At 36.5% G+C, this 27,862-nt stretch overlaps 1 protein-coding gene across 5 annotated transcripts in view; it reads right to left on the reverse strand.

Annotated features, from left to right (window-relative positions):
* The window catches only part of LOC108664972, a 29,099-nt gene extending 11,557 nt beyond the window's left edge, over positions 1-17,542 (reverse strand). Inside the window, exons 1-2 of one of the 5 annotated variants that reach the window (XM_018151680.2) lie at positions 16,945-17,542; positions 1,362-1,424 (exon numbers count right to left, since the gene is read on the reverse strand). In XM_018151680.2, the coding sequence (XP_018007169.1) occupies positions 1,362-1,424; positions 16,945-16,989 (108 nt within the window). In that variant the 5' untranslated portion in view covers positions 16,990-17,542. Of the gene's footprint in view, positions 1-1,361; positions 1,425-1,704; positions 1,889-1,935; positions 2,232-16,944 lie in introns of those variants that run through there. The other 4 variants (XM_047881688.1, XM_047881687.1, XM_018151681.2 and 1 more) reach the window with 4 other exon arrangements.
* Between the last annotated feature and the right edge of the window lie 10,320 nt (positions 17,543-27,862).

The following is a 27,862-nucleotide window of genomic DNA, read 5'->3' on the forward strand; positions in this document are numbered from 1 at the left end:
GAGTTTAGTGGGAGAGCAATCAGCGGTACAAGAGATTGTTAGGACGGCGGCATGGGGTTCAGCGAGGACACAATCAGCAGTACAAGAGATTGGTGGGACGGCGGCACGGAGTTCAGCGAGGACACAATCAGCAGCACAAGAAATTGGTAGGAGAGCGGCATGAAATTAAGCGGGGACACAATCAATAGTACCTACATGAGATTGTTAGGAAAGCGGAAAGACACATTCAGCGAGGACACAATCTGTAAAACGTCTAGTAGCGTTCAATTACTTTTTTGAAACCCAATTATGGAAACAAGTAGTTTTTTAAGTCAGTTTAGGGATTGCTGACGCGCTACTAGAGTTTCATTTTGCAGTCTATTGAATGTTCCGAGATGACCGCAATATAATTATGAGAGAACATCAACAGGTTTGTGTTATGAGGGAGCAACACAATTCGTGAAATGAGGGGTTAAAATTGCCCAGGGAACCAGCAAATCACGCATACGGAGGAGCATGACGGAAATAGAATATTGTTTTGATGTTGCGTGCATGGCGGCGACAGATAACTGCTTTGATGTTGCGTGCATGGCGGAGACATAATATTGTTTTGATGTTGCGCCCATGACGGTGGCAGAATACTGTTTTGATGTTTCGTGCATAGCGGTAACAGAATATTGTTTTGATGTTGAGTGCATGGCGGTGACAGAATATTGTTTTGATGTTGCGTGCATGGCGGTGGCAGAATATTGTNTCGATTTGATTCCCATGATAACTAAAAAAGAAGATTGAGTGAAAAAAATTCAACATCTTACGGCCAGCTGTGTTCATGAATAGGTAAGCATGAAGACTACACAGGAATCGGATGTTCTCATAATAATGAAGGTAAAATTCCACCCATTCCATTTCTATTACTGCATTTTTCTCTCGTATGTATGTCAGAAAAATATTTCTCGAATTATTACCAAAGTGCTTGATATTCAATGAACAATTTCTGATCATAATGACAGCACTGCAAAGGAGATGTTTTTTTCTCAACTGAAAGTCGTCGTTGGGCGCATATTTGCGTCAACTCAGGAGCAGAGCGAGAGGCTCTTATGCGCATTGAGCCGCCGTCAATACACAAGTTTACTGCAGAAATTCATGAAACTATAACGAATCAAAATTCATGAGCACACACAAGAAACATGTTCATTTGTTTACATTATTGTAGTTGAAATATGTTCAGCGATTTCCATAAGTAATTTGATCATAGTATTAATATGGTACTAAATTACACGTCTTCACTATTAACAAACTCGTGTGAGTTATTCAATGACGTCTTCACATGCTTAGATGATAGGAAATAATATTGAAATGAATTACGTGCTTTAATAACTTACCGGCAAGATGGCGGCGGCCAAGAAGAAAACTTGTACGACCCCCATAACACGGATGTGGAGGCTCTACGGGAGGAATAAAATAGACGATGATTTTCTTCCGTTTATTTCAGATTCTCGAGTGACGTAAGCTGGAAATAATATTTAATATTAGTTAATACTAATAGGTCAAGAAAGACATACATGAAACTTACACTAAAGAAGGGGCTGAACTCTCATTGTTTATAATTAATTAATAAACGTTGTAAATAAACATTAGTAATTGACTACTCTATAACAAGATTCCAACTGGCATGCCAGTGATTGTTTATGTCAGCATGGACGCGGTATTTAATTTGTTATTTACACAAGGTGGTTTTGGCAGGCAAGAAGAAGAGACTATTAATGACGTTTTCTTGCTTATGCTGGCATGTACAAGCGCTGGGTTGGGCTTTGATTACGATTATGGTGCCAACGCTTGGTTGGGCTTTGATTACGATTATGGTGCCAACGGCTTCGGTTGGGCTTCAAATACAATTACGCTACCTGAAATCGTGAGATTAGAGATTACGTTTAGAAGAAAATATCTTAAAATTACCTAATGTGCTTTAAATTGAAGGAGACTACGAGAAACGCACGTCGGCAGTAGGCTTGATGAGGCTGTAAGCGGAGAACAAAGTAGTATCCCTTAAAACTTTTCTCTAGAATTGAGTCGAAGAAAACGGAACAGCGTCTTTGCTACATGGCTCAGAGCCTATGAGCAAATGTTCGTAATAATGGCTGCCAACAATATTTAGGCGCAGCGTTACTCACAAAGATAACTTTAATATTCACTCAACGACGTGAACTTGGAATCACACACATTAACGAACGATAGAGAGATACAGTAGGCCTAGCAACATATTAAGGTAACACTCTGCGGGCGGGCGTGCGTGAGCTGCCACACCCCACTCACTCAAGCTCTATTATGACACTGGCGCCGGGCGCGGTCCAGGGTTGCCAGATGGAGCCAAGAGAAAAAGGCCAATTTGACTCACAAAAAAGGCCCAAAAAGGCCCCATTTGAAATTAATAGAAAATTTTTAAATTTAAGGTAGTTCTAACCATTTGCAGTGCATGCATTTACTCTCAAGGCTTTCAGACAGCAAAAATACACCAATTTCATCACAGTATGAGCTAAATTACCGTCAATGCCACATAAGCCGCCAGCCTGCAGCGAATCGCACGTTACTCGCCGACCGTAAATAAAGCCGTATAATACATGATGTGGAGGATTCAATTGCCACCTAACAACCATAAAGCTTTTCGTCCGCGTTAGAGAGTTTGGGCTCAGTTTTGCTATTTTGCTAACAAAATAGATAGTAAAGTGGTAGGCGACATGAGAGATGTCGCGGGGAGCGAAGCCGTGCACCATCAATTTTGTGCACCAATGAGCCCTGAATCGAACGCCTTGGATATCTCCGGACATCCACCAATCAGCCGTGAACCACTCGGCTTTGTCTTCCTCCGGCCTCGCATAGAACCTGCCATGCACCACCAGGCCGCGGATCGAATCTGACTTCCGGGCATCGATAAATTACGTAATTTTACGTTCACCGCATCTGAGGTTAGGTTTCAGATAGCATAGTTCTGTTCCAAAATTTATCGTCCTTCGACAAGTGGCCGTTCGACCGAGGGCTGATTCGACCCACGGCCTAGATACGGACGGCTTGAAGTGATGAAGGCTACGTTCCGGAAGGCTGGAATCATGATGGTCCATTACATCCAGGGCAGTAGTGGTCTTCGGCAGGCGACCCATGTGGCGAAGTTTTTGACATGTTGGCATTGACGGTAGAATATTTATACTCGGAAGATGAAAAAATTTAAACTCATTTCTGCGGTATAGAGATGATGTGGTCCTTGCAAGACTAATCTAAATATTAAAAGTCAATCCTATAAATGTATCACAACTTTCGAATGCGCAGGAAAATAATATATTGCCTATCATTACTTGCATAGGAAATAAAATTTATTTGTTCAAAGTGATATCTTGAAGTGACTCACACCAGAAGGCTGAATATATCGAGAAGCTGTGCTGTAACCTCAAAAAAATAGTGCTGAATGTACTGCTCTTTAGAAGTGAAAACTATACTCGATTATACGCTCTGTCAGCTCTGCCGTCCATGGTTCCTAATTAATAAGAGTCGGTAATTGGATAAAGTCCCATGGTTCAACCAAAGTGTTGCCCAGATTAGGCGGCACTCGCTAGTGTTGCCACCTAAACCGAAGTGTTGACACAGTTTCGTGTCAAAATTTGAGTGTACTCGTCTTGGGCAAAAATGAATTTGGGTGCACTCGTCTTGGATAAAATTGAAGGACCAAATTATCATAAAAAAAAAACCGAGAGTTAAATTTTTCATAAAAAAGGCCCAAAACGGACAAAAAGGCCAAATGAAATTTTTCAGGCCAATGCCTTTCAAAAAAGGCCACATTTGCGAAATTTGGCCTGAAAAAGGCCCATCTGGCAACACTGGCGCGGTCAGCGTCAGCGGTGACGGTGGCGTTGGCTGAGCGGTAAACGCGGGAACCGTTTGAGGGCATAATGTTGTTGCATTCCCTGAATGATAATGTCGTTGATCTTTGCGCTATTTCCACGCACTTGTTGAGTGCACGCCAAAGAGAGTAAAGATTTTAGGAAAGAATAGATAAGGATAGGACAACTTTGTGCGTTGAATCGGACGAGTGATGAACGACGTCACACCCCATTTAGGAGGCGATCGCTTTGATGGGAGATAACACTGACAGATCGGGGATGTCGTCGCAAAGTATTGGACTCTTAGCTGCCGTCACGGCTATCAAGTGCACTGTGCAGAAGAGGGTGGTTTTGGTGATTGCTGGATTGGGTAAGGTTTATTAATTGATGCAACTATATCCCGAAGGTTGGAGTGAAGGATCTTAAGTTTCAGTTATTTATTGAAGAAAGTCGGGCTGAAGAAAGAATCTGCCGGTCAACACCTGTCCGTGTTGGAAGCTTATTAGAATACAGACATGAACACAATGGGATAACAATATCAAAAGAATTCAGAAAATATAAATGATGATTCAATTATGACAGTTACACTGAAATATTTTATTGCTTTACAAGAATTGAATTGTAGTGTAGAACTTAGCGTCTTAACCGCTTAGCAGATATTCACCCCAGTAAGTCGTTCAGAAAATGACTCTAACACGCGATTGGCTTATGTTTACCCGCTAGCGTGGTCTAAAACGAACTGACAATAATTGATGGTACGATTTTGAAAATAAAAAGTAATTTCGTCGTATACTGAATTTCAATCATTCAGAAATTACAAGAGTGTCGTCCGTGCGCAAGAATTGACAAGATTTAAGGACCGAATATTTTATAGTTATTTAATAGTTAAATGATGAAATACGATATAAACAGTCGAGTTCAAAATAATTAAGTTACATATAGCTACGAAGGTTGATGATAATGAGTTTGAATGTTTAAAATATTAACTACGACATTGACAAGATATGATAGTGCGAGTTATGAATACGAGTCACTACAACTGGAGTCTCTACACAACACCGGACAAAATAGAGGCAAATTAATCATCTTCATGGGCCACTCCTTAACTAAACATTTATATTTGTTGTTCATTTTCCTTTACTTCAGGAAATTTGATTTACTACCAGAGTGTGAGAGTCAGCTTTCACAGTTTGAGGTGAGTAGAAGAATTTATTGCATGGCTCTTCGTACGAATTTCACCACGCGGTAAAGCTGCCCTCAACTTGATGTTGCAGGCACGGCGGTGATGACCTCAAGTTGAAGTGCCCTCAACTTTAGGGCACCTGAGGGGCTTGGTTCTTCTTGAATTCTAATGAAGGTATTTATTTATGTATGAAAATTGTTTAGTTATTGATGGATGAAATTCATCGTAAATGAAACGAAATTGTAAAAAATTATGAATACGCAATCGGGTCGCTTTAACTTCAATCCTTACAAAAGTCATGGTTTTGTAAACATTTATGTGAAGAAATGAGAATTTGAGACTAATTCATGCAAATTTTATTCTTCGAACTTTATTAATTTAAAACTAACAATTGACCGAAATTCTGAAAACATTATGACTTCAATTAGTGAATTATTGAAGACACCCGCATCCCAGTCCCCGGGTCAATTGTCACTGCAACCGCACCAGTTGTCACTGCACTCGAAAATGCTGCTCTGTCGCTAACCTGCACCAGGAGCGTCTCCGAGTCTCCCTCCTCCTGAACTGATCATTGAGGCTCGTTGAAGGCACCTCTGTCTGATGGCGGGGCCGCTGCCTTGCACCAGGAGCGTCTCCGAGTCTCCCTTCTCCTGAACTGATCATTGAGGCTTTGTAGAGAATTCATTGAGAAATTGTATGTACAATTTCTTATTTAAGTATCTAATTTCTGCGAGTATCAAATACCTCAATATCCAGAGGTGGGCAGTAGCGCGCTACATGTAGCGGTAGCGGCGCTACATTCAAGCAATTGTAGCGGTAGCGGTAGCGCCCGCTACATATTTAAGTAGCCATACGAGGTTTTGCCGCTACAGCTCTACCGCTACATTTATAGATAAAGCCTTTAGATTTAAATAATAGTATTAAATATTATTTAAAAACCATCATGATACATACATAATATAAATTACTGAATAAAATTTTACGAAAGATTTCGGTGTAATGTTGTCAACCTCAGCCTGTTACTATAGTGTCAACATGTTAGATGTTACCAGAGGTGGGCAGTAGCGCGCTACATGTAACGGCCGCTACATTTTCAGTAGCGGTAGCGGCGCTACATTTAAGCAATTGTAGCGGTAGCGGTAGCGCCTGCTACATTTCAAAGTAGCGCTGCCCAGCTCTGCATATTAAGTTATAAAAAGACGAATATTCTCGTTACAAGGAATAAAGAAAACTACGTTGTTTTCTACCATAGAATTAACATTAGATGGCAGAATTTTCTTATTGAAACACGTACAAATAATGACAAGAGAATGCATTAAATTCCAATTTGCAACCAATCAAAATTCTTCAGATGACGTTAACAGATCAAAAGCCAGGTCTCAGCAAGGATTTTTAATATATTTAACGGCGTTTCGAATGTACCAAAATTAATTTTCAAGTTAATAGGAGCATTGAACAATGAAATTTTGGTAGACGTAAGTACATAATACATGTAAATAGGATACAATAAGAAAATTTTAACCAGAAAATGACTACTAAAACGATCTCAAAGTTCAGACAATTTCGGTAGTTTGAAAACAGATGCTGGAATCGGCCAGCAATCGTCAACCTCCTCAGTCATACCGAATGGGCATGACTAAGGCCCCTTTCACACAGGGCGGGAAATCCCACCGGCGTGAAAAAAACCGCGGCGAGATTCCCCGCCGAACCTCAGCGGACATACAAAATGTGCACTGCTTTTCACTTTTCACGCGGCGTGAAATTTCACGCCTGACGACCGCGTGTGTCAAATTAAAACTGCGGCGGGATTTCCCGCTACAGTTTAGCTTGCAATGGTATTCAATGTAATCTTTCACACAGGGCGGTTTTGCACGCCGCTACCTAGTGTGGTACAGACAGTGGGTCGACGAGGGTGTGAGTGTGAGTTAAAGCCAGTTTTTCAATAGCAGGCACGGCGTCTCTCAACTGCATGCTGTTGTGGGTTAATTTGCCTTGCACACAAGACAATAATTCATCAAAACTTTCGGCGGACATTCGGAAATAATTGAAGAATTTTACTTCATACTCTCTCAATTTTCAGAATAACGTGGCAACTTCACCTTCTTGTGGCCTTAATTTTAATATATTGTGAACCCAGCACCTCCTTTTCTTTCTTTGCTGTCTTTTATGCAGCAAATATAAAAGGAGAGCCTTCTTTTCTTTGCTATGAGCAGCCATTCATAAACATAGTTCACAAAAACTGTGGACCACTTACGGAGAACAGAGCTGCAAGCCTGAAAGATTCCAGCGTGAAAAACCGCCTCGTGTAAATGATAGCGCGGGAAATCCCGCGGCGGTTTTTTTCACGTCGACGGAAAGGGGCTTAAGGAGGTTAGGTTTCATGGTTAGGGGCATGAAAGTCTACATATTTCTCAGGGAAAAGGCGTTTAGGTTTCATTTCGGTGCAAAGGTATTTAGGTGTCTTCTCAGGGCATGGGCATTCAGTCTTCATCTCAAGGCAAAGGCGTTTACCTGGTTTCTCAGGTCCAGCTGTTGTACAGTTCACATTTCCATCTCTATCTTATATATTTCTATAACATGGATTCATATGGGCGGCTATACTGTATGTAGACTTTCATGCCCCTAACCTCGACGGAAAACGTCTGTGAGCACATGGAGCGAGAATTTTAGTCGATGATACATTCTATCTACATAGATTTGGTCTTAATTTATCTACATTATTCGGTAATCCGAAGAATGTATTCGAATCTCGTTCTTCGGTAACCCGAATGAATGAAGCTCTTTAAATTCTTTCTTTCTTATTTTCTTTGTTTCATCTTCCTCACTTCTACTTTAATAAACATTAAATTTATAAATTGTATATATTGATGAATTTTTGATGCTTCAAATGGTATTAAATACAGATTAATTACAAATGAATAAAGGTCTGCCCTTCCTAATGCCTCATTCGTCGCCGTGACCTCGCTGGATTACTCACAAATCATTTCTTGATGCACAAACAAAATAGGATCAACATGTTTATTAATACCAATCGCTCATCGATATTTGTAACGATTACGTTGCGTGTAAATCGGCCCATTTTACCACGTTTTTCTTAGCTCGCTTTCGTGTCCCTCTGTCTGTCTGTGATGATCAAATATTGCAATCGATATTTCACCAACTTTCCCGCTAGCTAGCGCTCTGAAACTTTTAGGGAAGCTCAGCTCCCGATGACAATACAATAATCAATAATTTGTTGCACGTTTCCAGGCGTATTTATTACCGAACCTTTCTTTATTACAGCCACGCACCCAGATAAATACGGGAACAACAATGTATCCCCTCGAATACAATTTTCTACAGAACTTCGAAAAGAATTTTCTTTCGTGCATTTGCGTGGCCAACTGAAATAAAATGAATATTATGTAGGATGGCTGACCTTTGTGCAGTAGTTATAAACTCTAAAGGAACTCACAAGCAGGGGTTTGGGAACCTTTAAATGCACGTCATCCTCGAGAGGATATTCGTGTTTAGACTGCGTATATCCTGTCTCTTATACACATCTAGATGTGTATAAGAGACTGATGTTATGTTCCTCAAAATGCACAGCAGGGTTGGAAAGATAAAAGATTATATGCATAGATTTATGCATCGTGCCATTTTGGGAGGCATCTTGATAACAGTAAAAGATCCCTAAAGACTAAGCGTGTTCTGAAGTTCCAAAATGATTATAACCATAGAAAACTTCGAAAGCAAGTCACGAAGGATTCAAGTGGAACAGTATGAATTTATCCAAAATGACCTGAATATTATAGTTGTTAGGCCTCATTTCGATTTGATTCCCATGATAACTAAAAAAGAAGATTGAGTTAAAAAAATTCAACATCTTACGGCCAGCTGTGTTCATGAATAGGTAAGCATGAAGACTACACAGGAATCGGATGTTCTCATAATAATTAATGAAGGTAAAATTTCATCGATTCTATTACGGCCAGCTGTGTTCATGAATAGCTAAGCATGAAGACTACACAGGAATCGGATGTTCTCATAATAATGAAGGTAAAATTACATCGATTCTATTACGGCCAGCTGTGTTCATGAATAGGTAAGCATGAATAATACACAGGAATCGAATGTTCTCATAATTATGAAGGAAAAATTCCACCTATTCCATTTCTATTACTGCATTTTTCTCTCGTATAAATGTCAGAAAAATATTTCTCGAATTATTACCAAAGTGCTTGATATTTAATGAACAATTTTTGATCATAACGACACCACCGCAAAGGAGATGTTTTGTTCTCAACTGAAAGTCGTCGTTGGGCGCATATTTGCGTCAACTCAGGAGCAGAGCGAGAGGCTCTCATGCGCATTGAGACGCCGTCAATACACAAGTTTACTGCAGAAATTCATGAAACTATAACGAATTAAAATTCATGAACACACTCAAGAAACATATTCATTTGTTTACATAAGCAATAATTGCAAATTTTGTAGTGTTCATCATAGCTACTGGTAACTTAATTGGTTGCCGTTCAGAGCATCCAGTTGATTTTCCTATAATTAGGAGTCTTATACTAGTGGTTCTGTTGCCTATGTTAGCGAACTTATAATCGAACTTGACAAGCTTGTACCTAATAATCTACAAGCTTGAAAAGTCAAAATAATATAATTGGAAAATTACGTTTTTAAGGAAGAGCAATACAATATAAATCCATCTTGATAACAGAAATAGCAAAATAATTAATCTTACTAATCATAATTAGTAATGATCTTACTAATATTAAAAGCGGGAAAATAATATACACTTTAGAATGTTAAAGGTTTATTATATAAAAGGAAAATAACTAACCGTACTAAAACAGGCATCCATTTATGTGATTATTATTAGGTCAGATTCTGATAATAGCACTTATAGCTATTTAACAATAGTATCAACAAACAAATCACACTTTAATTTAAACGCGTATCTCCACTGGATTGTGAGGTATAATTTAAGCTCAAGTGGTTAATTAAAAAATTATAACACGCTACTTTGTAAACTTTATTTCAGCCGTAATGGCCGCGTCAAGGAAGTATCACTCATATTATAAGGTCATCCGACGGTTTGTTTGATTAGGAGCAATAATAAAAATCCAGTTTATTATTCTCATCATTAACAAAATCTTTATAATCAAATAGAAAATAACATGTCGATTTCCAACTCAATTCCGTTTGAATTCTCAACGGGGTATTTGCTAACTCCAAATGTCATTTTATAGTAAAGGAGTCGAAAAAAAAATAGAATTTTTTTCTGAAAATTTAGACCAGATATCATTGCATATATGAAATTTAATCAGCTTTTGCCATTGTTATAATCAGCAGGCAGTGATGTTGAATAAAATAAGTAGAAAATGAAATTCGGGAGTAGATCTCCATTACAGCAACAATCTTTCTCGGGAACCATCAGCCAAGCCGCGAATGTTCACCGCCTGAGCCTCCGGTAGGTCACTTGTTTTGAGCAGAAGCAAGAAGGAAATATCGTTGGCGTGAGCAATAAACCCGATCTGATCAACATTAACGAGTCTTTCCAACAATTTCTCACTACAATGAATACATTGATCATCTCGCATAGATGCTAAGAATTCGAGAAAGTGTTATTCATTTATTCATGCTTTAATATGGCTTACGAAGTCAGGATGATGCGACCTTTTTTGTATCCCTGCTTAATTGCACCCATGTATCAGCTTCACACTAAACATAATCTTAAATATGTATGTGGCTTATGACCAAGCCACCACACGTGTAGGTCGTATTCTTCATTGAACCCAATATTAAGCTGGAGATAAAGGTTGAGCAAAAAAATCTGGCCAGTACTTTTCATCCCGTGATCAACCTTAGTCAACCAAGTATAGGTAAAGTTCATGATGAAAAAATATAAAATGTTGAAACACAGACAGCAAAAGTCAACTCAAAATTAACAAAATAATAAAACAACAGAATTCTATATACTTTATTGCAAAAGAACCATACATATCCGACAAAACAAATATCCAAATAACATGATTAAACAGGATCACAGAAATATCAAGCGCTGGATACGGGTAATGCTGGGATATACTTCATTTCTTTTCGCAAAGAGCATTTTGGGCGGCATTGAACTGATACTCTTAATTGTTACGTAAAGGGCTTGAACTGATACACATGATACATAAAGGGCTTGAACTGATACACATGATACGTAAAGGGCTTGAGCTGATACACTTGATACATAAAGGGCTTGAACTGATACACATGAAACGTAAAGAGCTTGAACTGATACACATGATACGTAAAGGGCTTGAACTGATACACATGATACGTAAAGGGCCTGAACTGATACACAAGATACGTAAAGGGCTTGAACTGATACACATGATACGATTACCAAATTTCAATATGTACTATTTGCACTACTATGCACCACTTCGCGTAGTGAGCATGCCACTATATTATTGCAAAATAGGCCATCAGATAGAGAGGAATTATTTCAAATCATCAAAGATAGGCTAACAAAAGAAGATTATTTTGCTATCCTCAAGCGAATGCAATAAAACATTTACTGCCTAGATAATTAGATCTCGGATGAGGCGTTGATCAATAAAAGTTCAAGCGATGTTTGGAGAGGTTGTAATATCTGGATTTAAAAAGCTGTATTTTTACTATATAATCAATTTACAGATATTGTTTTTTTCATTAAAACAGATAAAGCATCTAATATCAACGCATCAGAGGATTTGATTGACATGCTTCACTTCTATGATGAGCTGCCTTTTGATAGTAATGATGATAATGCTGAGAGATTTATAATGCTGCATTGATGATAATGCTGCACTAATGATAATGCTGCACTGAGAGATTTACTATTTTCACTTTTAATCTAAGGTGATCTGAGTGCTCAAGAGAGTCATTGGCTCTCAGACTTATTTTCTGGTATTGACACATCATCAGATGTTGAGTTCTCGAATCTATATTGAGCAACAATTAAATACTTCAAAACAAGATCATACCAACGAATTACTAAACAGTAGACACTATATAGATGCTTTTACGAAATTCCAGCTCCAGCAAGTATGTTTTTACTGCATGTAGTGGCGAGGTCGAATAAAGATAATATTGATGATCTACAATTCATCACGGTATCTCTCATAAATATTTTATAGAATATGCAAGGAAATTAGATGACAGAAGTTCTTTCTTTAACTTCACAAGAAGGTTCAGTAACGCAGTTTATCTCGATATGAGTTTATTATACATACGCTTTGCACGCAGCCGATGGATCAACATGCATGGAAAGAAGGGATCTGTAACACGACTAGAATATGAAACAATAGAGTCTCGGAACAATAGAGTCTCAAAAAATTCACTATTATATAGGCCAATATCGCTGGAAAGCAGTGAGAAGAAGATAAATTTGATAGAACACAGGTATATATACATATATACTGTATTTTGGAAAAAGCTTCAAGGCGCTAATGACAAAGAATTTCTAAAATAAACACTAGAATCAGATGTGCTAAATGTACGTAGATGAGGTATCTCTAAACGGTAAAAACGTCTTTTATTTTTATGGTATTTTGAATTTTTTTAAAAGCTCACTTAATAAAGATATAGCGTTTCTCAGAGCACTTTCAGGATATTGCTATCCTAAAAATGCTTAGATGAACCAAGCACGCTTAAAATCGAGGATTAAAGGATATCTTTATTGCATATAGTGATAACCTTTATGGTATGTCTGCAGCAATAAGTGCAGGTTATCCCATAACTGAGCATCAGCTTATAGTTCATCCGCTTGTAGTTCATCAAGTTGAAATAGTCTGATGAATGTATCATATAAAGAAAGAAAATATTGGCATCAGATTTAAAGCTTATTTATTGCTCTGGTACTGAAGATGTATAGCACATCTTGCGCTAGAACATTTTGATGAAGAATACAGTGAACAATATCCACATATTGCAACAATCTGGTATAACGGGAGAATCTTGTAATATTCCAGCAATATCCAGAGAAATTCCGTAGGATAATTTGCACCACAAATCTTATAGAGTCAATTAATAGGCAAATTAGAAAAAATATAAGAAACCATGGTGTATTTTCTGATGATAAGTCGATTCAAAAGATAATCTTCTTATCGTGGACGAAGGCTCAAGAAAAGTCGACAATGCCTTTCAGAGATTGAGCTGCTGCACTGAATCAGTTCGCCATATTTTTTTATTTTAATATCTGCAATTAGCCTAACTATGCAATTTTTCATGCAAAATCTGCCTGACAAAATCACAGCTTATGTTATTGAGACCATTCATCGCTAATTATTCATATATTATAAGCGATTTACGCATTCATAGTCATCATATCGTCGGCAATATCATAAGCTTCAAAGAAAAATGGTGATATATTTTTAATAAATCCACTATTAGGCCAACAATCATTTTCTTTGAAAAGATAGTCCTTACATAAGGTTCCAACATACCATATACCATCGCTTGAGTTACCGGTAAATGCGTATTCATGTAAATCATGGGCATTGTCATAAACATAAACGTCAAATGAGTATTCTTTATCTGTAATGTAAACGCTGAGGACGTTAAGAAGTGTGTATTGAGGTGTTGGTATAACAACAGCCGACCATGATGTCGGTGAACCTCCGCCTGTATTGTAAAACATACCACCTAGAGTAACAGTTGAGTATTTTATATCATCTATAAATGTTAAATCACTACTTGTAATATTTTGAAGCTGAGAATCTATACTAGCTCTAATGTTGTGGCACTGATCTGGAAAAGTAAAACAGTCAGCCGCTCCTTCATGTGCTTGCATTAACAGACGTACATTGCTATCTGCTTTAGACAAAATTGACTTCGACTTGTTGAGGAATGTAGCATCTAGGCCAACTGGGTATCCTTGATTAAAAAACGGGTAGAGTTTTTGTTGGTAATATTGATTTTCTTTTAATGTAGTGAACAGACTATTCCGATCTTGTATAACTTCCTGAGTAACTAGAGAGGGAGGAGCAACAAGACCTATATACTTAATTGATGCGTACTGACTAAACGCAATACCAAGAGGCGTTAATCCTGTATTATTTTGAAAAGAAAACTGCGTTGAAAAGCTTTCTTTTGCATAATCCAGTAAACCACTAGCAGCTAATACGCAATCATCCATCGTTGTAAGGCTACATGTCAGTGCATAGTACTTCCCGCTGCTATCTTTATTTAATATCTTAGAAAGTTGACTGGGGTCTCCTCCCACCTGAAAAGCTTGCATCATCACTGCACCAGTGATCTTATATCGGGTCACAACATTCTTTATGCTTTCTGCAGCGCTTATAATACTACCAAATGTAGCTCCAGCCTTTTCCTCAAACTCTTGTTTGGCAACAGAACTACTAAATTTTATGTTAATCCCCATGGCCAATAATGCACCCTGCTGATAAGAAGTAATGTAGTTATCGCCACATAACAATCCAAAATATGGGTTCTTGCCACTATTGTAAAAACCTTTACCAACTTCAGTTAGAGCTGCTTCACCGTAGCCTGCAAGTTGCACTCATACGTTATTCGTAGCATATTCATAATAATTTAATGAGAGGGAGTAATCCTTATCCTGTACAGATCTTATATAACTTGCTCCTGCTTCTGCAGAAAACATAGGTAATTTTCCACTGATATCTACAGATATCTTAAGTTGGCTTTCTAAGTCTGAAAAAGATATTGCCGTATTCAATTGCACGTAAGCTTGCTGTCCAGCAGTAGATGACACAGTTGCGTTATAACCAAGGACTACTACACACAGGACATGCATAGCCTATGTCCAGCCTCTGCTAGCAGAGGCATGAAGGCGTTCATTTACAAGACACTCAACGAGGTCACGGCTAAAGCGATCAACTATGGCGCTGTTGTCAAGGGAGAGGCAACACTGGGCCTCTATCCCGGCCACATGCACGCCTGCCAGAGTATCGCTCGTCTCCTGACGTCTTATGCGTATGTATACTGCATGTGTTTGATGTATACTGCAAGTGCATGATGTATACTGCAGGTGCATGATATATACTGCGAGTGCATGATGTCTTATGCGTGTGTATACTGCAAGTCATACTAACATTTTAAATAAATCCCCTATTTCCCCCGCATTTATAGTACATACTTTAAGCTCGACTTCACTAAACAAACCTTATCGTATGTCTTCATCATTTCACATTCTAAAGTAAATTCTGAAACAAGTTGACATATTCACAACTCACTGATAATAAGGGCTCATCACTTGATACATTAAATTCGAAGTAATCTGATATAATATTGAGATTAATGCTTCACTCCTTCATCACTTGCCTACACGCCATCTATCTTTTACATCGTGTATAATTTTTTACGTCGCTTATTCCTACACCGAGTATTACAATATTACACCGAACAATTACAATATTACACCGGTGCGACTGTAATATTATTACAATATTACAGTCGCACCGAATATTACAATAACTTGTGCCGAGCTAATGAATAAACACTAACTGATGAATGCCAGTAGCACATGCAGGGAGGATGCGGTGCTGCCAAGACTTCTAGGGCAGCAATGCTCGACTCACTAACTGATGAATGCCAGTAGCACATGCAGGGAGGACGCGGTGCTGCCAAGACTTCTAGGGCAGCAATGCTCGACTCACTAACTGATGAATGCCAGTGGAACATGCAGGGAGGACGCGGTACAGCCAAGACTTCTACCCAAATAAAAATTAAAGGTGGTGCACCGATGATTATAGGTGGCGATAGTAGTTTATAGGTGGCGTAACGGTGAGTGGCCAGATTTGTGGCCTCATTATATTTCACAACAACACCATTAGAATAATGTTATAACATAATTATAAGATTTGAATCGCCCGCTTGCAAGTTTGTAGCAACAAAATGCTTAATTAACAATTACAGATATAATGTTTTCGTCCACTTGATAGAAACTTGCATGAGTGTGGTTTTGTAGTAAGATTATTGTTTTTAATGCATATCCTATTGTTTCATATCACTGTACGTATAAAATATAGATGTAAAAATCCTCGACATTTTCAAGATTAGATGTCAGTGCGTAGATAGCTGACCTCACAATTGCAACATTCAATTAAAAAAAGGCGGATGCGAATCGTGTTCTACGGATATATATTTATATTCTGCAATTATGTTGTGCTGTTGAAACGATTACCTTGGTTGAAGAACACAACTCAAGTTGTCTTCTTTCTAGAGTTGTCCTGCCAGACATGCATCGTATGATTTCTAATCATAGTTATGACGCAGTTTCTGTTACTGAATTTTCGTTTTTATAGGACTACAATGAAAGTAAGTACTATAAGTGACAGTTACCACCTATATAATAAGCATTAGACTTTATAAATAATATAGGTTCCCATTTTAACGAAACTGTGTTGTAGTCGCATATGAGTCAATGCAGTGGCACAAAAGAAAAGTTTCTGCACATTAAGCGTCCGTTTACCAAAACAAAAGTTCAATACAGTAATAACATAATTAAAGTAAAATATAGCGACTAAAAGACAGTCAAATTTTACCAAACTTGTTCAAATTGTCCCGCAAAAAAATTATTTTCAGGAGAATTCGAATAGGAAATGCCAGATTGAAAATTGCTGGGCATAATACTGAGGCCAATCTATTTCAATACTTGATTGATGTTAGTTCAACTTGACCATTATTTTGAGGACCATATTGAATAATGCTGCCTGTAGCGAATCAAACGGTGCTTGTGCAATAAAAAGATACATCCAGAATTGATCTACAAGAAAGCAAATGAGAAGTCGAACTTCATAACGCAAATATTAATTTCGTAATTAAAAACCTTATTCAGAATGGCGTCTTAATGGGTACTCCATATCTTAACCTGACCAAGAAATGCCTTACGGTGCTCTAATAACTTACCGGCAAGATGGCGGCGGCCAAGAAGAAGACTTGTACGACCCCCATTTGGGAGGCGATCGCTTTGATGGGAGATCACACTGACAGATCTGTGATGTTTATGCAATATAATACGAGTATACTCAGTCAGAGCTGCTGGTTCAAGGTCTTCAGTGAAACTGGCCTTTCTAGATAGTGTTGTTCAGAAAATGCAGAATATTATTCGTCGTAATTGCGAGCACCGGGAAATACATTTTACAGCGTTTACGGTGTAAATCTCAATTTGGGTTCTGGCAGAACGCAAATGAAGATAATCATCGATAAAATCTTCTTCTGTCCTATCTCAGAATTTAGCCTAAAAAATGTAATTCAGGAATGAGAGTTGAGTTGCATAAATGCCAACGCTCGTTAAAGCATGTTTATGTCAACAAAAAACTAAATTAATTTATCACTACCATTTATACGATAATTTAGGAACAAATAGTAAAATAAGTCAATGTGATGAACCTGCACCTGAACTTCACTGAACTCGCGTAGGTTATCACCGCATTCAGTCACTGGGCTCCTCTGTCTGAGGGGCCGCTGCTTGCGCTGCTGCTTAAGTCGTCAGGGCAGGGACAAGGCTTCACTGTACTTGAAGGACAAGTGAAGATTATACACGTCAGTTAGCAAGTATTAGGTTCTAGAAAGACGAATATTATAGTTACTAGCTGTGGTGCTCCAAAGAATAAAGAAAACCGCGTTGTTATCTACCATAGAATTATGCACAAAAAACATCAACAGTAGTTATTCGCATCAATAATGAAATGTGACGACTAAAATTGTACCGGTTATCATAACAGTTTAGTTTCCTATGTTTAAAATAAAATAAATAAAAATATATAAAAAAGGAAGAAAACAGCGTTGTTATATACCATAGAATTATGCACAAAAAACATCAACAGTAGTTATTCGCATCAATAATGAAATGAGACCGCAGAAATTGTACCAGTTAAAATAACAGTTGAGCTTCTTATGCTTGTAGCTCATGAATTTATGTGTACAGACCGATGGAATAATTATTCCAAATTATCGTAGGGAATTTCTCAACGCAAGAAGCAAACCTCTATTACGCACTAACAAACGAAAGGAATAAAATAATTTAATACGGAAAAGTTTTATTCTTCAGGGCTGGGCATCCATTAAATGTTCGTTGCGTCGATAAGAAAAGACACTTAGCGATGTAGGCTTACAGAAGTTCCGCTGTTTACAGGCTTCCCCACATTTATAAGTAGGCAAGAACCAGAGTGACAGGTTCGAGCCGGCAATATACGAGTACTGGAAGAACGTGAGTTCTCCGTTACCTATAAATCAAGTTAAAGTTTAAGCAAATATCTCGCAAATCTCAAATGTTCACATAAGAAAAGTCTATTTTCGTATTGAAACCTTACCTTGTTTTATTTTAAAATAAGTGCTCTGTCGGACCTTGTATATGCGCGATTTTGTGGTTTTAATTGAACGAGATTTGAAAGTCAGATTAAAGTTGAAGTTCAAAGGTCGCCCGAGTTAGTGTTAACTCCATAGCACAGACGGTGTTTAGGGTTCGAATGAACTCGCCTATCAGATGGTGTTTAGGGTTATCTGAACTCGCCCATCAGACAGTGTTTAGGGTTATCTGAACTCGCCCATCAGACAGTGTTTAGGGTTACAGGGTTAGAATGAAATAGGGGACCGAAGTATATATTGAAGGTTCACTGCCAGCCTCGACCAGCGTCCCGCCAATCTAAGTTGTTTAATGCCGTCTAAGCTGTTAAGGCATTAGCAACAGCTCCAGGTAGCAATTCAAGTCAATTATTTATTCAATAACTAGGAAATATTTTCAGGAATTACCAATTACAATTTTATTCTGGTGAGCGTACCACAAGTTTGATAGAAGTTACAAACAGGCACCCCGCAGGGCAAAGGCATTTACCGTGTTTCTCAGGTACAGCTGGTATACAGTTTACATCTGCACCACGGTCTTTATCAGCCATATCAGAGATAAACATTTATTTATAGCGGCTCTGATCTATGCGAACTTTTATGCTACTCACAGTGCTGGAAAATATGTTTGTTCAAATCTATACTTCAGTGATAAATTCAATCTTTATTGATATAATCATCTTTTGCTTCCACGTACTTCCGTAATACTCTGAAAATCTTTAGATTGCTTATTTGGCAGCTCTTACTTATGGTTTTCACATCTTCGCGAGGATAAATAATAAATTGCAGACTAAAATCTTACTGAATTTCTGATGCCTCAAATGTTTGTTAAGAATGAAAGTTCTACGACATATTTTTACGATATTATTTTTTACTATATTTTTACGATATATTATTTAATACTAGAAAACAATGGAGAAACTAATTGAACAATTGAAGCGCAGTGTTCCAATCCCGCGTCAATTTCGGCGTACTTCTTCTCAGTTTCTCCATTATTTGAGGAGAAACGGAGATCATTCTTCTTAAATTAGGGACTCGTGAGACCAATTTCTGGGGACTCTCATGTCCCTTACAGCGACGAAAGACAACACAAGTCTCCCCGTCCAGTCACTAGTCTCAACGTCCAGTCACAAGTCTCTCCGTCCAGTCACTAGTCTAAACGTCCAGCCACAAATCTCCCCATATAGTCACAAGTCGTCCTGTCAAATCACAAGTCTGCCAGTCCAGTCACAAGTGTCAAATAGTCACAAGTCTCCCTCTCCAGTCACAAGCCACAAACTGTCACAAGTCTACGTGTCCAGTCACTAGTCTTCTACAGTCACGAGTCTCAATGTCCAGTCACAAGACACAAAAAGTCACTGCCCTCCCAGACCAGTCACAAGTCTTAAGCAGTCATAAGTCCCCTTGCCCTGTCACAAGCCTCAATTAAGCATCACAAGTCAACCCGTCCAGTCACAAGAAACTTATAGTCACAAGTTTCCCTCTCCAGTCACAAAACTCAAATACTAACAAGTCTCATATGATTTAGTCAACCCAATTCAACCTGTCGTTTCTTTAGTTTCTATCCGTATAAGTATCTTATCGTGGATATACTTACGTATCCACGACACTCACTTGTGTCGACACTCACTTACGTATCCACGACACTCACTTAGATATCCACGTTACTTATTTTTCGTAATTGGTATCACAGCGCGCGATATCAAGTTATTCCAGGAGCTTGATTATTGTATTAGTTATTGTATTTTTCCTTTTATTTATTTTTTTTAAATGAGTGAGGCAAGAATTATTGCTTCATTCCTGAGGACACATTCATTTTTTTGCCTTTTGTGGCATAGTTACGATTGATGGTGGAAAACAGCTAAAACAAATTAAAACAATTTTTCGGCAAGTAAATGTCTGATCAGTCTAAACGTGTAATCGCATTGCTTATTCTCCATGTAATAATGTTTTCAAATCCGTTGGAGAACTTTTCGCAGAACAAGAAATGTGTCCAACGTCGTCGAGCGTAAATTTAGTGAAATGCCTTATAAGTTCTTAAATTGTCTCGCATGTTGATTTCCTCCAATATATCATTACGGTCTTGCATTTCTTAAGATAACTGTATAAATAATAAATTAATCATTTCGGCCTCTCCTGTTAGCAGATGATGAAATTTCTCATCGAGGTTGAGAAATATTATAATTTACAATTAATATTTTACCTTTCACTTGTTTTTTCGAGCACTCCCATTAACTTAAATAATATTTTTGGTCCTATCTAAGGGCAGAGGACGATTTATTGATTTGACAAGATTTCGATTTAAAAAAATCATAAACCATTTTAACCAATTATGCTCAACTAAGATAATTTTTCTTTTTGCCATGAAAAGCCTTCTAGAGAATAAGCCTTTTTATTTACCTTAAAAATACAACATATTTCCATATGACATACGAAATACAATATATTTTAGAATTCAATACAAGGCTTTACTCCTTGTATTGCAATATTTAAAATTGAATCTCAATTTGAAATTACTCCATCCTCACAAAAATTTCCTATATTTTACTGGAAGTTTAATGTTTAATGAACGTTATGCGAACGTTTATTGTTCTATGTTTATTGTTTGATTAACGTTATGCCGGATCCGACACGCCGGAGTCTCTTGCAGTTAAAATTATAATTAAATATTTAGCCGCGTTGAAATTTAAATTCCTCTCATCTTCTTTCAAACGATAGCAACTTACTGCCAGGAATTTGCTCTTGCTCGCTCCCATATACTCTTTATTACGAGCTATTAAAAGCACGTTAATCTTATCCTTTAAAAAAGTCTGCAATTCATTTCGCTGATTCACTAATTCTTTTTATAGGTATAAGTTATAATACGGGAATTTTTTTGCGTACTCGAACTGAAAATACAATAAATACAAACATTAAACAAAAAATTATACCTCTCCGATTTGTTTTCACGCAATATTCTTCCCATCAAGCAAGATTATAAACACAGGTGCTGGTTAAAAAAAAATTTTTTAGCATCATTCTGATCTCACAAATAAAGCCCATAAAATTTGTTAAACCCCGCACTTACTTTTAGCAATATTTTGATTGAATTTTGACACATAATCATCTTAAACAATTGTTTATAACACATAAACCAACGAACATTATTTACACCGCTGTTCTATAAATGAAGTTTTTGTTTAGTGCCTTTTTCAAGCCGTAATCCAGCGCCTTCATCCCGACCAAAGGCCCCAGGAATCTAAAAACATCCCTTTAAACATCACCAAAAATTCGAATCATTTCAGTTAATTTTCGCTTCGTTAATTTAATTTACGCATGTAAAGTTTGCAATGTCTTAATCCAGAGCTCCAGTCATTAGTGCAAACCAAGCACGCCTCTTCTGTGGAATTTAAATAGCATAACTAAGACGCTTTCTATTTTCGGAATCTTGAATTAGATGGAGATTTTTAACTTTAGCCTTTGAATTAGATGAAGCCTCGAGCTCTTTTTCATTTGATCCGTAATGACGGGCTGGAAAATTCCTGATGAAGACATGGAAGTAATTTAGCGTAGAGTGCAAGTGGGGCTATTGCCGCAGTAGATATACTGTATGTATGAAAATTGCCTCAAAGCAGCTGCATTTCAGCTTAATATTGCTCCATGAGCTACACAGAAGCAAATGAGTAGCTTGCAATGGAATTTGCAATGCAAATTATATTATTATTATATAATAATATAATAATATTATTATTATTATCAGCGGCAATGGATAGCATACGAACATCATTCTTTTTGTTAAAAATAATAGATGCTTCATATACTTATGCCTGCATGTTTCTGTATGAGGTAAGTCTACGGAAGCAGCCTCCCGAAGTGAGGAGGCAAGTCTACGGAAGCAGCCTCCTTAAGTGAGGAGGTAAGTCTATGGAACCAGCCTCCTTAGGTGAGGAGGTAAGTCTACGGAAGCAGCCTCCTTAAGTGAGGAGGTAAGTCTATGGAACCAGCCTCCTTAGGTGAGGAGGTAAGTCTATGGAAGCAGCCTCCTTAAGTGAGGATGTAAGTCTATGGAAGCAGCCTCCTTAAGTGAGGATGTAAGTCTACGGAAGCAGCCTACCTAAGTCGGTACCCGCAGCTTAAGAGGCAGTTCAGCTTCTGTGTCTGCTCGTTACGTCCGACCAAACGACTCTTGAAAATGCCGCTAGGCATTCCATTAAGTTACCTTAGTCTCTCGAAATTCAGGCCCAAATACATTTCTTTTTCTTAGACCCTTAATAACAAATACTGAAAACCATTCTTTTAAATTACCCGAATTGGGATTTTTGGGGGGAGGGTGACAGTGAATGTGTAATTTCTTTCTAAAAACTCGGAAATTTTTCACGAGTAAGTTGAACTATATTTTTCTGAATGGACCAATCAAATTGGGAACGTCTATTGTTGTGTGTGGAAAAAATTAGCAAGTCAGCTTTACATTTTAAACTCAACTAACATGTATTTTTTTAAGCAGTAAGCTATGGTGAAATGCTGTTGTTAAAACTAAAACTGAACTAATGAGCAAGGTGACGACTTGATATATTAGAGCTCCAGGTTTATTTCAAGTAATAAAACGTTAACAATTGAAGGTATTTTTATCGCAATTCTTCAGCTTTATTTGATGTAGTTTCAAGTCCAAAATGCTGCTTTAAAAATTTGAATGAATTCTAGAGTTGCTTTTAGGATCAGAAGCCTCACGTTCGACATTAAAGAGGTCATCTGACTATTCAGTTACCCTTTAATGCTCCATCAATGGCGGCCATTGAGACCAATGCGAGTATATAAAAGGAAGTATACTCTCACCGGGGCCGTTTACAAATTGATGTAAGCCATGCTGTTCCAAATAAACTCCTCCATATTGTATTTTGAATATAATTATTTAAATTTAATAACTTAAATTAATTAATTATTAATTTAAAATTAGGAATTGTCTCCCGCTGTAATATATGAGAAAATACGATATTTTGTGAGGTAGAAGCTGTTCACAGGATATTTCTCAAGCTCACCGGCTGTTTGAAGATCAAAGTGCTTAAGTAATTTAGAAACCCTATAAATTATAACAAGAACATATGAGTAAGCCTTACGACTTGCCATAACTTTAAAATTAAATTTCCAGTCACAGTTCATCTCAGTAGTTGTTATAAAATTTGTTGCATTCAAACTCACATGGGAAGTAATCTATAGTACGTCTCACGATAAAATTTTTAACGTCTTGAAAGTCTCAACTTAAAAATAGCTGTTATTTTAAAAATGTATTATAAATGCGATTCATAAATTTCAGTCTATACTTAGAAGATCTACATGCATAAAACGGCGCATTAAATAACCTAACAAACGACCTACAAGTCAGCAATATGTTTAGACAAATTTAATAGATAAAATAAAGTTTCTGTATGCATTAGTTTGTGATAATGTGTCAACATTGCAAAACTTGCTTGTAAAAAGTAAACATATTGCAATTATTTCCAGCCCAAAAGTACATACCAGAGAGCTGAGTGCGGTGTTTAAATTTAGCGGCGTGGGCATTCCCGCAAGAAGAAACCGTAGCGGCGGGTAATGGAGCTCTGCGCTTCAAAATTAAAGCTTTTTTGAAATGATTTATGCCTTAAATTACTGACCTGGGGATAGACTGCGTGTTATTCTGCATAATGACGAGGTATTGTTTGAGCAATGCCATATTTTTGCTGCAGCAATGTTGTATTTTTACTGCAGTGATAACTTTGTTATTGCTGCATCTCCGCTGTGTTATCGTTCCTGCACGGCTGTTTATTGCTTGCTTCAAAGCTGCAATATTGCTGCTGCAATTATGCAGCAGTATTGCCTGCTGCAGTGATGCAATATCGTTGCTGTAGCGCCGCTTCATGGCTGTTGCATTGAAGCATCTATGGACTCTTCCAATTGCAAATTATTATTGATTTGAATTGCATATATTTTTTTGCGTTATTTGTCTTTCTGACATTCAAGACATTCAAAGTGTTGCGAAATTATTAATATTTGTATCTTAAAAAGATTAATTCACTAGCATTACATAATTTTCCCAATAACAAATGTTATTAAGAATTAATAGAGCTTTAGGTACATAGCAACGAAATGCTAAGTTTTGCTGCCGTGATTAAAACTGTACCTACGTACTCGTGTAAAAACACGGTCGAATCACGCACTTTAATGTTTAATAACTATGTCAACCGTGTGCAATATAATCAGAAAAAATGGAAAATGGTTATTATATGTAGGTGTTTTGAAATTTATTTCACTTATAACTTTAAACATCTGTAATTGTGCTTTTAATTTTTTATCAGGTATTATTTTGAGTAATTTTGTCTAAAAATAATTATACTTCATAAATCTATAACATCGCGAGAGAGAGACTGAACTTGATATATTTATATGATATATGTTTCATTTTTATGCAGATTTGACATGAAATTTTGTAGTTTTTTTAGTATATTTTAGCAGATTTAAATAGGTTCACTTAATAATTTAACATGAAATTTATATTCGAAATTTTATTTCATCACGAAGAGCTAAATTTCATCGATCGTGATATTGTGTGTCTTAAATTTGTCCTCTTAACAAACATCAACAGAGCTCCTAGTCTGTGGATGCAAAATAAATAAAAATCAGTTTGTTATCATATATGGTGGGATAAATTCTAGAAGCAACGTACCGTAACACTTTTTATGACGATGTGTAAGCATAATACAAGAGTTCAACATCACGGATGTGTAAGCATAATACAAGAGTTCAACATCACGGATGTGTAAGCATATTACAAGAGTTCAACTTCACGGATGTGTAAGCATAATACAAGAGTTTAACATCACGGATGTGTAAGCATAATACCCGAGTTGACCATCACGGATGTGCTGACGTATGTGTAAGCATGATAACAGTGTTCAACATCACGGAAATTACTCACAAAAATGTTTTCCCATGCATGGAATATTCCGACAAAACATTGCCTTGATTGATAAGGAGTCAATTCGTGCGACTGAATAGAAACCAATAATAATATACGTTTAAAAGTTAATTTTTAAAGACAACACTTCTAAAAAATCCAGTGTCTCCAATGTAAAACATTTACTATGAATTTAATATTCGAATTAAAATTAGTAATTTTAATTCAAATATTAAAAAATTAATTTTTAAATATTTTAATACACAAAAGAAATAAAATTTTCAAAATTATTTATTTGTCAATTGATTTATGCATTGTTTCCGACTTTACGCAAGTCTGCAAAATTTCAGATAGATTGGACAGCTAGAAATGTGTTAAATATTGATTATAAGATTTGAAGCAAACTAAATTATTTTTTAAATTTTTTAATATTGAAAAGAAAAATTATTTTTAGAATTATTTATTCTGTCAATTGATTCATGCATTGTCTCCGACTTTACGCAAGTCTGCAAAATTTCAGATAGATTGGACAGCTAGAAGTGTGTTAAAAATCGATTATAAGATTTGTAGCAGACAGACAGACAAACAAACAACAAGAAGTGAAGTTAAAGAGAAGTGTTGTAAAAAATAAGAGGGCTGCAGACGCTAAGAAAAACGGGCAGTAGGACGTGCAAAAATACGTTAAATGGTCAGTTATTTATTACGGCAAGCAAGAGAATACGGATGCAAGACTGAAGTATTTCCTTTTTTTTTTTTTGTTATGGAAAAATAATAAGAAGCTTCTCTCTATAAAAAACTGGAAAATTTTCGGTGATTAAAAGTTCTCAATGAAAGTCAAATTTTCAATAAACAAAAAATTTCATAATTATTGAGCTTGACAAATGCGGAAAATTTTTTGTCGATATTCCACTTTATTCCGAGCATATATGAAACATTTCTGTCGGTACGAAAAAAAATTCTCTAACTTGTTTATGAACGGTTTTCTACATTTGGTTGATCTTCGTTTTCTACTGTTGTATTAAAACTATAGCAGATTTATTGGAAACTGAAGATGTTTTAAAATAGTTTCATCCCTTATAGTTTCAAATTGGATATTCATACAGCTAGAATTCAGACAGAGCTTGTCGAGCATCATCGAATTCATATGTCAGGCTTTCTGCCAAATTTTACTAACTTCTTTGCTACTAAAAAAAAACACATAAAATTCACTCAAAAAACAAGTGAATGTTCAAATACATGAAAACCATACAACATATTACATATGCTGGTGCGTTACACGTCATCCGTTTTAGATTAATTAGAGGTCATCATGTTCCTCTGAATATTTCATGCGCTTTAATACACACTGGCGTCTTTGATATACTGCAGTCACTCCTAACATTGTAGCTTAGCGAATTTCCCGCTGAAAGTTATCACAGTTTTTGCACGTCTAACGGCGTTCATTTGTTGTTTGCGTGGTGGCCAATATGCGTGTATGTGCTTGCGTTCTTTTGTATTTGTTTGCGGTTGAGATATTGAATTCATCAGTGAAATTGTCTAGATTGTTTTTTCATTAGATAAGCCAGCCATTAACACCGAAAATTATTTACACATTGCATTTCTGAATATATATTGGAGAAGTTTTACATGGAACATGATGAAAGAATTTAAACTCTGAACTAGCTCAGTTAAAAATTTAATAGACTTCCAATACTGAATTTAGATTCTTAGAAAACTTATTAAATATGAGTATTGAAGGAAGTTTTTTAAGGAATCGTTCCACGCGAAACTTCTACCGCAAACATGTTATGAACATCAACAAGTCGAACAGACAGAAAACTTCACTGTGGAAGATTTTTTGCCATATCGAAAGATTTCTTCCAATATATGTTATTGCAATAAAAAAGCGTATTTTACCTATTTCTATGATGGTAGGTGTGAATTTTCCGATCGTCTCTTGAGTAGATGTAAAACTAATAATTTCTTATTCAGTGCGTAATATTGGTTGTATTTTTGCTCAAGTTTAGCATGAATGAATTTGGTATTTAACTTTTTCATAATTACTGCGAATTAATGAATTTAGTATTTAAAATTTTCATCATTTTTTTCATCATTTCAGCTCCAAGTTAAAAAATACTGCCATTTATTTAAAATGATCATAGAAACAAGTGTTCTGACTTCCCAGCATTTAAGTAGAAAAAATTAATAGAACACGATATTCCGAACGTAAATGAAAGGTTTAAAACATAGAAATGCCAATTAAATTGAGCAAGCCTTCACTTGAATAATTAAACTTAGAAACGTTTTCAAGGTATTGTTGGAATGTAAATGAAAGTAAATCAATGTAAATTAAAGAAAAATCACGGTAAATCCAGGTAAATAAAGGAAAATCATTGTAAATAAAAGTAAATTCTAACTTTCTGGGTATTGTTGGAATTGGCAGCCAGTAATAATTTTAGTAGGGAAGCAGCGGAATTTAATTATAATTTTTATTTTATTTAATAATTAATTAAATTAATTTAAGAAAAAGTTAATCCTTAGGATTTAAATTTTACAAGAATCATAATTAAATTAATAATTTAGAAGGAAAGCAGC

Source organism: Hyalella azteca, unplaced genomic scaffold (genome assembly GCF_000764305.2).
Source record: "Hyalella azteca isolate HAZT.00-mixed unplaced genomic scaffold, Hazt_2.0.2 contig8596, whole genome shotgun sequence".
Taxonomy (NCBI): domain Eukaryota; kingdom Metazoa; phylum Arthropoda; class Malacostraca; order Amphipoda; family Hyalellidae; genus Hyalella; species Hyalella azteca.